General features: G+C 36.9%; 1 protein-coding gene across 1 annotated transcript; it reads left to right on the top strand.

Moving 5' to 3' along the window:
* Positions 1 to 194: 194 nt before the first annotated feature.
* On the top strand, positions 195 to 10975 carry LOC101476909 (5-hydroxytryptamine receptor 3A-like). Its single transcript, XM_076887872.1, has 10 exons — positions 195 to 735; positions 3260 to 3319; positions 3921 to 4084; positions 4585 to 4629; positions 4775 to 4884; positions 5745 to 5914; positions 6039 to 6199; positions 9823 to 10033; positions 10724 to 10903; positions 10962 to 10975. The coding sequence occupies exons 1-10, from the start codon at positions 195 to 197 to the stop codon at positions 10973 to 10975; spliced, it is 1656 nt and encodes a 551-aa protein (XP_076743987.1).
* The last annotated feature ends 1787 nt before the right edge of the window (positions 10976 to 12762 follow it).

Genomic DNA, 12762 nt, shown 5'->3' on the forward strand with positions numbered 1-12762 from the left:
ACCAGTCAAATTATGCCAATTATAGGCCGATTTCCAAACTTCCCTTTGTGGCTAAAATTCTTGAGAAGGTAGTTCTGCTTCAACTTCAGACCTACCTGGATGAGAATAACATTAATGATAAATATCAATCGGCCTTTAAACAACACCATAGCACTGAATCAGCACTGCTTCGAGTTTTTAACGACCTTTTATTAATGGCTGACAATGGACGCCCTTCTGTCCTAGTGCTATTGGATCTTTCATCGGCATTTGATATGGTTGACCATAACATACTATTGGCGAGACTAGAGCACACTGTAGGCATCAAGGGCACCGCCTTGGATTGGTTTAAATCTTACCTCTCCGATCGGCTCTCTTCGGTTCACTTGGCTACCTCCTCCTCCTCCGCTGTACCTGTTTGCTGTGGTGTTCCCCAGGGATCTGTGCTAGGCCCTACCCTGTTCTCACTGTATATGCTTCCTTTAAGTGTCATTTTGGAGAAATACCACATTGCCTTTCACTATTATGCCGATGACATCCAGATCTATTTTGAGCTGAATGATGATCTAGCTATGTCCGTGAGTAACTTTCGAGAGTGCATGTGCGAGGTCAAGCAATGGCTTCTGGCAAATTTTCTTATCCTTAACGATAAGAAAACTGAAATTATGATCTTTGGCAGTGACGCTCTTCGTGCCAAACTTCATGATGCTTTTGGTTTTCTCACCAGTTCTTTCCCTGACACTGTTAGGAATCTGGGTGTGCTACTTGACAGCTCATTTAAACTTGACAAACAAGTATCTGCTGTCGTTAGATCTAGTTTCTACCAACTTCGCCTTATTTCCAGGGCCAAACATTACATCCCGCACAATGACTTGGAAAAGCTTATCCATGCCTTTGTTACGTCACGACTAGATTACTGTAATTCACTTTATTATGGTCTCCACTCTACCCTTTTACATAGATTACAGACAGTCCAGAATGCCGCTGCACGCATTCTAACTAAAACTAGGAAGTTTGCTCACATCACTCCCGTCCTTGCTGATCTGCACTGGTTGCCTGTGAAATTTCGTATTCAATTTAAAATTCTGTTGTTTACTTTTAAAATTACTAATAACACAGGGCCAAGTTATCTTAAGGAACTCTTAAATTCATATCTTCCTACGAGGGCCTTAAGATCCTCCTCACAGTCATTGTTGGTTCAGCCCAGATCTCGCTTGAAGTCTAGAGGTGATCGAGCGTTCGCTCTAGCTGCACCTGAGCTGTGGAACAGTCTCCCGATTGGCATCCGGGCGTCTGATTCTATTCAATCTTTTAAATCACGGCTTAAAACATATCTGTTTGAACTTGCTTTTCCTACCAGTTAATTTCTCGCCTTGCTTCTAGTGTGTTGTTCTAATGTTCTAATGTGTCTGGTTGTTTTGCGTTGTCCTGTGCTGTCAATGTTTTCCATCACTGTGTTTGATGGTTCAGCTTTACAGCTTTACTCTGCTATAGCTCTGTGCTATAGTTTATTCTTATTAGTGGTTTTTACCTGTGAACATAATCTCACACTTATATGACTCTGACGTTATAGTCTTAATTATTTTATTATTTTATTGTTGCGTTGCCTATGTCCTCTATCACTGTGTATGATGGTACAGTTCTCTTTGCTACAGCTGTGTGCTATTGACTGTTCCTATTAGTGGTTTTTACCTGTGAACATAATCCCACACCTATATGATTCTGATGTTTTAGTGTAAATCATTTTATTGTTTTATTGTTTCATGTAAAGCACTTTGGCATGCCCCGGGCTTTTAATGTGCTCTATAAATAAAGATTGTTGTTGTTGTTGTTGTAAGTGTGAAATGTAGTCCACACGTCTTAAGTGGAATTTATACAGCACCAGTACAAAACAATGATTATCACATTTTATTAATTTCTACTAATAAATATTGATTTTGCTTTGATTTTGCTCTGTTTATTTACTTTCACATTCAGGCAGTTTTTTTTTTCACTGACTTTGTAACAGCACCATTGGTGTTACTGGTTGCCAATATGCTGCAGCCATTATGCTCTTACAATTGATGTGGACATGGATGTGCAGTAAGTCTTTACATTTGCCCCGCCCTCTTCCAGTGAGGACAGTGAGATTAGTGCAGCATGTGCAGACAACATAGAGAGGTTAACACACTCACAGCCATGAGAATTGTGGGTTTCTTTTTTCTACTCCTCCTCAAAGGTAAGCTGAGACGTTATTGTGTACTGCATGTGTGTTAAATTTATAGAAAGACTGTTTGTTTTTACTTATTATAAATATTTTAGTCTAGGATAGATGCTTGCTTCTCTAAGCATCTTGTAGGCATCTCTGTGATGTATCCAGTTGGAATAATTTACTGACAATATTTACACAAAGGCCTATGATTAACCTTCATGCCAAGTTTTGGTTGCTAAATTCCTGCTCAAACAAACTATTACTTTTAAAAGAATATTATATATAAGATTTGCCAAGTGGGTAAATGGTATAAACTGAGCAATTAGCTGATCTGGGCTGGCAGTAAAAGAGGCAGCCCAGATCAGTCACGAGTGCAGCTTTTCTTTGTGGCTTGCATAAACTGACAATATGGTTGATATTTGTAACTATTGTCATCTTACTGTCCTTCCTGGATGATAAAATACGCAAAGTAGGAAATTTTGCTTTTCATTTTTGTATTAAAAAACTCATTTCTTTCAGGTGGAAATGCCTCCAGTTTAGAGAGACAAGATTATGGTACAGAACAAACACTTCAAAACTTTTTTGCTCTGTGTTTGCCCTGTGATGAGCTCGCAACCTCTCCAAGCTGTGCCCTATACCCTGCCAGCCCCATAGTGACAATGAATTGTACAAGTGGATAAGAACATAGTTAGATGTTATTAACAGATGATGAAATATGAATAATCTAATAGATGTGTATTGTTTGTTTATATGTTTGTTTTTTGCCAGATGGAAATGCTTCCAGTCCTGAGCTACAAGAAATTGGAATGCCATGTAAGAATCTAATTATATAAATATTGTGTAATCATTAAACTTTCCCATTTCTTTAGCCAGGCAGTGTTTTTGTTGTGGATAATTTTCCTGACTAAATAAAGAAAAAATAGTAGGTACACATGTACTTGTGAGCATTTTAAATGGATTTGATGCCATAAAATATAGCTGCTCCTCCCAAGGTAAATATACTAACAGATAAATACATTAAACCAACACTTACCAAATACCATATACTGAAAAATGTGGAAAATAACATCCCATATGTTCTTCTTTCAGTTAATTACTCGGCAGAGATAAAGAATCCTGAAGATATTCTGATCTTTGAACGAATGCGAAGTATGAAACAAAACCTGCAAAACTTCTTCTTTTTCTTCTTCTTGTCTTTCTTCTCAATCTGTCTAATATTGTAGACTGTGAGTATACGTGGAGACTGAACCAGGTTATTGTTTTAATTCTGGGTTGAGTGTTTATGCCTGTATTGAGTCAATAACAACTTGCTGAAACTTATGCGTTTAGAAAACTTATTTTTAAATGAAGACTGTTTTTAAATTTAATTGTCTGCTCAGATCTTCACATTTACAATAATTTCATTAGAGAATTGATTACATATACATGCTCAATTCAGGCCTTTTTGTGACCACAAGCCCCTAGATCCTGGGTTACATTTGTGATCCCATGCTTTTCATGGCTTGTTAAAAGGTTCCTGAAGCAGTCTATACGTACCCACAGAAGTGTTGTTCTGTTGTTCATTGACACCATTAGCTCATAAGCATTAACATGGATAAACATGAAGTTTGAAGTCTCGATAACCACCAGATCACTGAAGTGCTTTTTGAAAGCAAATTTAATTAGCATGGAAGAGTGGAAGGTGGAATTTGTTTTTTCTTTTTCTTGCAGGAATTTACTCTCTAATGCATTATATGTGTATTCATTTCAGATAGACAAATGGACACAGATGAAAGTTGCAGTTCTCAGGCTGTTGTAAACTACCTGAACCTAACCCAAGACAGTCACAAATACACTCTGAGCCGGCCTGTTAAATGCCACAATCATCTTACATGGATATTTGTTGAAATGAAAATTTTTGCCATCCTAGATGTGGTAAGTTATTTTTACTGTTTTGTTTATTTTTAATGACTGCTCTTGTTTTTAATGTTATTTCCTCTGTAGCTGATTAAAAGGATCATAGCAAACCATCTTTTTCAGCTACATTCACGGAGCTGGAAATTTTTTAAATACTGCATTTCAGTCTGGACAATTTAAGTCAATTAATTACTGTCATTTCCATCTGTATGTGACCGACCCCCCCCCCCCCCCCCCCCCCCCCCTCTCTGACTACATGGAAAGTTGTTGATTAAGTCAGAAAAGACATGGAACGGGGGGTTGTGGTGGACTCTGGTTGCACAGTGGTTTGCGGATGAGTGTCTTTTGTCCTGTCTTCCTTCCCTCACCCCCAATCAGTCGTGGCAGTTAGCTACAGCTATATAAATAAAATTGAACTGAATTAACCGTATGCCATTAGCCATCAGATGGTGTGAGATGGCACTGAGAAAAGCTCAGCTTCTCCCTGAAGTAACACTGCTCAATTTCTTTGCTCACAGAGAGAAACTGATCAGACCTTCATTTCTTACATTTGGGTTTATTTGGTGAGCCTATTCTTAAAAATACATAATTTCTCACTCTATTGGTGAAATTAAAAGTATTATTTTTAAAATGACATTTTCATCTTTTCCTCGCTTTTTTTCCCCTCTACTTGTACCTCGTCTCTCTTTTTCTCATTCCTCTGTGCAGAGATGGGACAATGAGCACATTTGGTGGGATCCAAATGAGTTCTGTGGACTTGATCATATATTAGTTCCAACCAAGCTTTTGTGGATGCCGGATCTAACTATTGAAGAAATGTAAGTTTAATAAACACTCACTGATTCACAAACAGTCACTACCAAAGAAATTTATTGTTTAGAAATGACAAAAGCCTGAGACATTTAGATTAATTTGCAGGGAAAACATACATTTTCATCAAGCTGTAACCTTTCAGTCATCAAATAGCTAATGGAATAGAAAATATAGCTAATGAAAAGGTTAGAAAAAAACAATCTTTACCTGAGACATTAATTTTGTCTTTGAAACTTTGAATCACCATACAAAAAACAAAGAGGGAATATGATGCAATGATCACAGTGCATCCATTGTCTTGAATGTGGTGATTTTGTCAGACATCACTGCTTTGCAGACAAAACTGTTTAAGTCCTCTTTGTTCAAAGTCTTTACCGGTAGCATCCTTCTTATTATTAATAATAATATTATTAACTATCCACTATCTCACCTTGTAAGCCTCTTGAAATCTCTCTCAAATGTAGAAGTGATATTTTTCAGGTCATTTTCTTCTGTAATATTCTCTTCTGTGCTGTATCTGCTGTATGCAGCAGCCTTCAGACAGTGTAACTGCTGATTTTAAAAAATATCAAAATGTGTTCGAACTTCAGAAATTAGACTTTGGTCACCCTAGTTTATTTTTAGTTCATAGCAGTTTAAAGCAGCGCAGTGAGTAACTAAGATGTGGCTAGATGAATCTTCCATTTAAGCTCCTCCCACCAGTAGCTAGTTAGCTGTTTTATGCTATAGATACTAAAAAAATACCATTCTTATACATGAGAGTTTTTTGTTTACATAGTAGGTGTACTTAGCTTGTTACAGTCCGTAACAGATAATATACTATTTTTAGTTACCATAATCTAATTTGTTCTCATTGGTTACTCAGGACAGAGAAGGACAAAGCCTCTCCAAGTCCTTATCTCAACATTAGGAATTACGGTTGGGTTGAATTTAGGAATGATCAGGTAGTGCTAAGCACCTGCAAGATGCACGTGTACAAATTCCCCTTTGACATTCAGAGCTGCAACCTCTCCGTGAAGTCTATCATGCACTCTGGTGAGCCCATAACATTTTGTTTGCATGTGTTTTCAATGGTCTGATGAGCACACAGCATCAGAAACCACAACATGTATTCCTTCCTTGTTGGACTGCTCACAGTTATTTTTATATTTCACTACAGATAAAGAAATTCTGTTATTCTACCAGGAAAACAGTACTTTGATCTCAGAGTGGTCTCGTGAGGTGATGCACACACAGTACGAGTGGCTGTTCATCAACATGTCAGTCACCAACAAAACTGTTAACCATTTTGGCTTCAACCAAACTACGATTATTTACACTGTAAGTATTGCTAAAAGCAGAATAAAAAAGTTGTTTTTCAATCGGGTACATTGCATACTTTAGCCACACTATGATGACTCATGTTTCTACAGCAAATAAAGGATATCACTATCCATGCTGCTGCGGTTTAGTAAGTTGTAGAGCAATGCAGTGTGCTTGTTGCCAAGTTAGTTGGTTCAAATTAGCAATGATATATTTCAGATAAATACACTTTATTAAGGGGGGGCACACTCTGGCGACAGTGGGAAGGAAAAACTCCCTTTTAACAAGAGGAAACCTCCGGCAGAACCAGGCTCAGGGAGGGGCGGGGCCATCTGCTGCGACCGGTTGGGGTGAGAGAAGGAAGACAGGATAAAAGGCATGCTGTGGAAGAGAGACAGAGATTAAAAACAAGTAGTATTCAGTGCAGAGAGGTCTATTAACACATAGTGAGTGAGAAAGGTGACTGAAGAAGAAATACTCAATGCATCACAGGAATCTGAAGTTCTCCCCTGAGTTCTCCCCATGTTTGCATGGGTTCTCTCTGAGTACTCAGGCTTCCTCAGTCCAAAGACATGTAGTTAGTGGGGATAGGTTAATTTGAAACTCTAAATTGCCCATAGGTGTGAATTCGGGTGTGAATGTGAGAGCGAATAGTTGTCTGAGTCTATGTGTCAGCCCTGTGACAGCTGGGATAGGCTCCAGCCTCCCCGCAACCCTGAAAAAAATAAGTGGAGGAGAATGGATGAATGGATGGATAGTCACTTTATTAATATACATAAATTACTCATATATATACTTCATTTGTAAAAGAGAGTGTAGGTGTACAGAAATGTTCCTTTAAATGTAGCATAACAATGGTGACAGGAATAATGCTAAGATCTTTGCAAGTCAAAGTTACATACCGATCAAACGGCATTGATTCTCAGAGAAAGCAGACATTGTTAACTACCCCTCTGTAGAACCTGGGACCATTTCGTGGCCTTTGCGTTTTTTAATTCCACGCCATTTCCACTGTGTTTAATGGAGTATAGCCAAATTTTCAAACATGTATTTTTTTCCCATTTTATTTTAAAATTTCAGTCTGAGTTTTTTAAATGAGCTTAAATGGCTGAATAAAAGGCATACATCCACTATCGAACCTCGTGGCCGATTTGTGCCCCATTGAAACCCATTATAAACGCTATTTTTCACGCCAGAAAAATTAAGGTCAAATCGATCGCCAGGTTTCCAGCTTAGGTTTCGATTTGGACTACAGGCCTTAGAGTTGTAATTTTTTTATTTGTCCACCGGGTGGCGCCCTTGCTCCACATGTGACGCCTGCTGGAACATACACATGTTCTCCAGCGGCCTGCTCGAGACAGATACCCGGAAAAGGCACACTAATTTCCCGCGTACCACAGCAGCCTGCCCCGCTGCTCGTTCCGGACCATTTTCTACCCTTAGGTTCGTTTGATTTTTTTTTTTTTTTTTTTAATCAACAGGAAATGACGTATTTGTTTTCACGTGGTAGCGGAAGTGTGTGCTGCAGACACGGGAACCGAACCATATGCTCCGGCGCTGCGCGAAACACACCCGCGGCAGAGGCACTCCTCCCCGGGGGAGCAGGAGCAGCAGCGCCGCCTGGGGACATTTTTGGCTTCTGGAAAAAAAATTAAAACCGGATCGAAATTAATGTTCGTGCCAATCTTTTGTACATCTAAAGGCCTAATTATAATAACAATAAAATATTACTTCAAATGTTTTTTTTGGAAAATATTTTATGTTTTATGTTTTATGTTTTTGGGGCAAAAAAAGCAGTGCGCTCATGTGACGAAACCGGGATATAAAGGGTTAAAATCCGCGAAATGTAATTAAAACTTGACATGAATATTTCAGGGAGAAGTAGTTTTAAAAGACTGACCAATTTAAAGTGAAAAAAAAAATTAATATTTAATATTTTTATTGCACTTTTTGGGCGTGGTCGATAGTGTGCATTTTATGAAATGCGCTCCTGGAAAAAAAATAAAAGGCGATCGAAATGACTCTTGGTGCCAATCTTTAGTCCATCTAAAGGCCTAATTATAATAACAATTGAATATTACCTCAAATGTTTTTTTTTGGAAAATATTCAAGTTTTTTGTTTTTTGGGGCTAAAAAAACAGGGCGCTCATGTAATAAAACTGGGATTTAAAGGGTTAAAACAATGAAAATATAATTAAAACTTGACATGGATATTTTAAGCAGAAGTAGTTTTAAAAGATTGACTAATTTAAAGTAGAAAAAAATATTGATATATAACATTTTTAGAGCACTTTTGGGGCGGGACCATTTTTGGTCCCGAGGTTCACGAAAGGATGGGATTTTGAGGTTCTACCAAGGGCTACCAAGTAAAATAACTGAATGTACAGCACAAAATAGATGGATGGAAGGCCTCAGGGCAAATAATCTGCAGGTGATCTCTACAAACTACAAGTTGCATCAATCAACAAAAATATATAGCCAGTCCAGACTGAGGCAGCGGCGGCATGTATATGACTCCTATAACGGTATAGGGAACAGCTGTGCAAGGGAGGGATGCTCAGATAGAAGATGCTATTTATAATTTATAAATTATTGTACTATTCTTAGTTAGCGTATTGTCTGTCTTGTCTTAATGTTGGTTTAAAATGGAGCACTGTAACAAAAAATAATTTCCCCCAGGGATCAATAAAGTATTCTGATTCTGATTCTGATTCTGATTCTAAATAAATATAATACAAAAAAGGGCCATCAGATTAATACATAATGCAGGGTACAGGGATCATACAAATAGACTATTTTTCAAAATGCAAGCTATTAAATTCCAAGACTTAGTGGAGTTTAAAACAGTGCAAATAATATATAAAGTAAGAAATAAAATGCTTCCAAAAGAAATCTGTAAATTGATTATAGATAGAGAAGGTGAGTATAACTTAAGAGGGAAATGGAATTTAAAAATACAAAGTGTTAGAACAACTTTAAAAAGTTTGTCTATCTCTATAGCAGGAGTTAAATTATGGAACAGTCTAACAGAAGAAATGAAAGAAAGTAACAACATAAACCAGTTTAAAATGAAATATCAAAAACACATTTTTAACAAATATAAGAATGAAGAAAACAGGGTTAACCCAGGGCGGTAATGTTGCTCGTAATAGTGTTTTAGTTTGTTTGTCTCATAATTTGTCAATCTGCAAACCGTCAGTCCTCATTTATATGAAAGTAACTATTCTGTGGTGGGGCTTGTTTATTTGTTTTGTTTATTTGTTTATTTGTTTGTTTTGTTTTTGTCTTTGCTTTACTTTTGCTTCATATGTTGTTTGCTTAATTTAAGGCTAAAAGAAAATTAAATCAATGAGAGGTAAAATTTGAGGGGGTAGGGACTAATACGTGTATACTTCTGAATACTCCTTTTCAAACAAAAGAATGGAATGATATTTTGTAATGATTGTGAAGTCACATGTTTGAAATAAAAATGAACTGAACTGAATATAATATTCTTTTTGCTACTGCACATTGTCACATAATCTTTGTTTATTGCAGCAAAAAAAATGTTTGATATTGTTACTTGTCTTTCTGTGGCTATCTTGTTAGCATATGTATAGTTACCTCTATCCAACATAACCACCTGACATAAAATTTGGCAGATTACCATGAAGAGGAGATCTGTACTCTACATTGCCAATTTCTTGCTGCCAGTCCTCTTCTTCTTGTTTCTGGACTTGGCTTCTTTCCTGATCTCCGACAGTGGTGGCGAAAAACTCGGCTTTAAGATCACTGTCCTGCTCGCTGTCACAGTGATGCAACTTATTCTCAATGAGATTCTGCCCTGCTCTTCAAACAAGGTTCCACTTATAGGTAATGCAGCTGAATCTATCCTTTGTTTGACTGTGCATAGTGCACCAGTTTTACTGCAGAGTTGAGATCTTTTAACACTGAGCTATTTGTTTTAAAACACAATTAATTTTAATAATGACCAAAGCAACCAAAGATGTACTGATCCACCCGCAAAACACTTCAAGCTGCTCATCTCACTGTAACAACAAGTAACTTTGCTGACTCAACACATTATGTGTCCTTGTGATTACTGGGATTCTGGCCTTCACTCTGTGCTCCAGTCTAATTTCACTTCAGTTAAGTTCTGCTGTATCACATCAAAATACCAGTACACAGCCAATACAGTTAGTGCTTTGAGCAGTCCAATCATGTCAATTATACATCCCCTGGCATTTCACATAAAGGAAACAAACTTACCAGTATATGAGTGTTTTTGTTATTTTTCAGGGCTAATTGTTGTGCAAACCTTAATAAGTCATATCTGTATGATTTTAATACTCTACTCTCAAAATGTTGCACTCTGAAAAGGAAAAGAATAAAATACAAATTAAAAAACTGCAAAATTCATACAATGTTTCTTTAGTAGATACCAATAGCAGTTTTTAACTTTAAAAAATGGTTATGTGCTGCTGTAGACTGTTGGTTAATCTGGCTTACAGACTCAATAATTATTTACTTCTCCATCTTATTGATGCTGTCTGCTCTCCTCAGCAATCTACTGTATTGGAATTTTTGCTCTCATGCTGCTCAGCCTACTGGAGACAATGTTGGTGATGTATCTGATTGAGAAAGACTCAACAGCCCAACACAATGAGACAAATGAGGACCAAAGCCTGACTGAGAGATGTGGGGAAAAACAGCGCAAATCCAACTTTCAGTGCTCTTTTAGAGGTATGCTGTCCCATAGTATCATATAAGCTTATCATACAAACCTCTATTACCCTTGCAGGCTTGTATGTGTAGGTACGGTTTACAAGCTCAGACTGTTTCAGAGCTTACTATATACTGATTGTTTGTATCATTCTAATGATGTGGCGTTCTGTATGTCCTTTAGACATGACAAAATTCATTCACTGTGCATCTGTCTATGATGCAGCTACTGATGAAGCACCACCTGTGACCAAAGAGGTTAGATTAAAGTACAACAGCTATTATAAGCATGGAAGAAATATATCCCTATACTGAATGAGAAAAAAATTACATTATAAGGCAAAAAATGTTTATTGCATGTAGCAGCAACTAATAGACCATATATGGCCTAAAACCTTGTTAATTGCCTTTCTACAAAACCACATTAGGGTAGCACCAACAAACTGATGGAGGTGTCATTTGATATGGAAAAGATCTCAGATGAGCTGGAGAAGATTGAGAAAACTGTGAATCTGCTCAACAGCAACGAGAGCAAAGAGGAGAAATCCGGCTACTGGACCAGAATGGTTAAAGTCATCAACAGGGTTTTCTTAATTTGCTATATCATAGCAGTTACTGTATTTATAGGAACTATGTTTTCATTGTGGAGAACTGCTGAAGACTAGTATCTCTAAAGTCCAATGAAATAACAACAACAACAATAATAATAATAATAATAATAATAATAATAAATATTGCCGATTACATGTACTTATGTGTGGTCTTTGTTCACACCTGTAGTTCATTTCCTTTTGATTAAACCAAGGAATAGGCCAGTTAGGTCAATTTTGTCTCATCTGATGCATCTAATATTTACTGACCTGTTATACATTACTGTATGTATTACACTCTTTTGATGTGAAATGCTCAGTTTATTCTTCAAGTACACAATGAATTATTTAAAGTCTATTGTTTTGTAAGTGTAGCTGACAAATCGAGTTAAAAGCTCATCTGTGGGAATGTAAAACAATGTAGCTACTGCTGCTTTATGTGCACATTTACAACTGTATGCTCTTTTAATGCGTAGTCATTATGTCTTTCTATAACAACCAAAAAACCAACCAGGAGCATGTATCAAAGGTGATCAAATGAAAAAAATAAAATAAATGGAAATTGGAATGTACAATCAGCGGTCTTTATGAGGTACACTTGTTTAACTGCTTGTTGTTGTAAATGTCTAAATAGCCAATCAAACATAACCAGCCAATCAACCTAGCACCTTTGGGATGTATTGAAACATTATCACATCATGGATGTCCAGCTGACAAATCGACAGCAACTTTGTCCTACTATCATGTTAATATGAACCAAAATATTTGAGCGATGTCTAAATGTGTGTCACAGAGAATTAAGGAAAGTGTTCCTGTTGAGTGTATGTGTGTGGGTGAGTGTGCAGTCCAGAGAGATCTACCTCCACGCTGTAAGCTATCCAAAATGGTAAATACTTTTTCTTCTTTCTTCTTCTTCTTCTTCTTATTATATAATATATTTTAAATTTGGTGCAGTGTTAGACTATTGCCAATTTCTAGAAAGTTGGCATTGATAAAACATTGGTTCTGGCTATTTCTTGATGTTGTATTTTAAAAGTTGCAGGTGGTAGAATTTTATTATTTGTAAATTTACATTTACAAATCACAATGTAAATTTTCACAAATTCTGAATTACAGAATTTCTCAACATTCAATTTAATAGCAATGCCTGGTGAAAGATATAGTAGATCATTTGTCTTTGGGCTCAGCGCTAAAGGGACTCTTTCATTAATTCTTCCATTAGAAACGCTGCACAATTGCAAAACTTTTCATTAAAGCTTCCTCTTGTACAATCAGTTTAAGCCTCTTAAT

This window comes from Maylandia zebra, linkage group LG8, assembly GCF_041146795.1.
Source record: "Maylandia zebra isolate NMK-2024a linkage group LG8, Mzebra_GT3a, whole genome shotgun sequence".
NCBI classification, from domain to species: domain Eukaryota; kingdom Metazoa; phylum Chordata; class Actinopteri; order Cichliformes; family Cichlidae; genus Maylandia; species Maylandia zebra.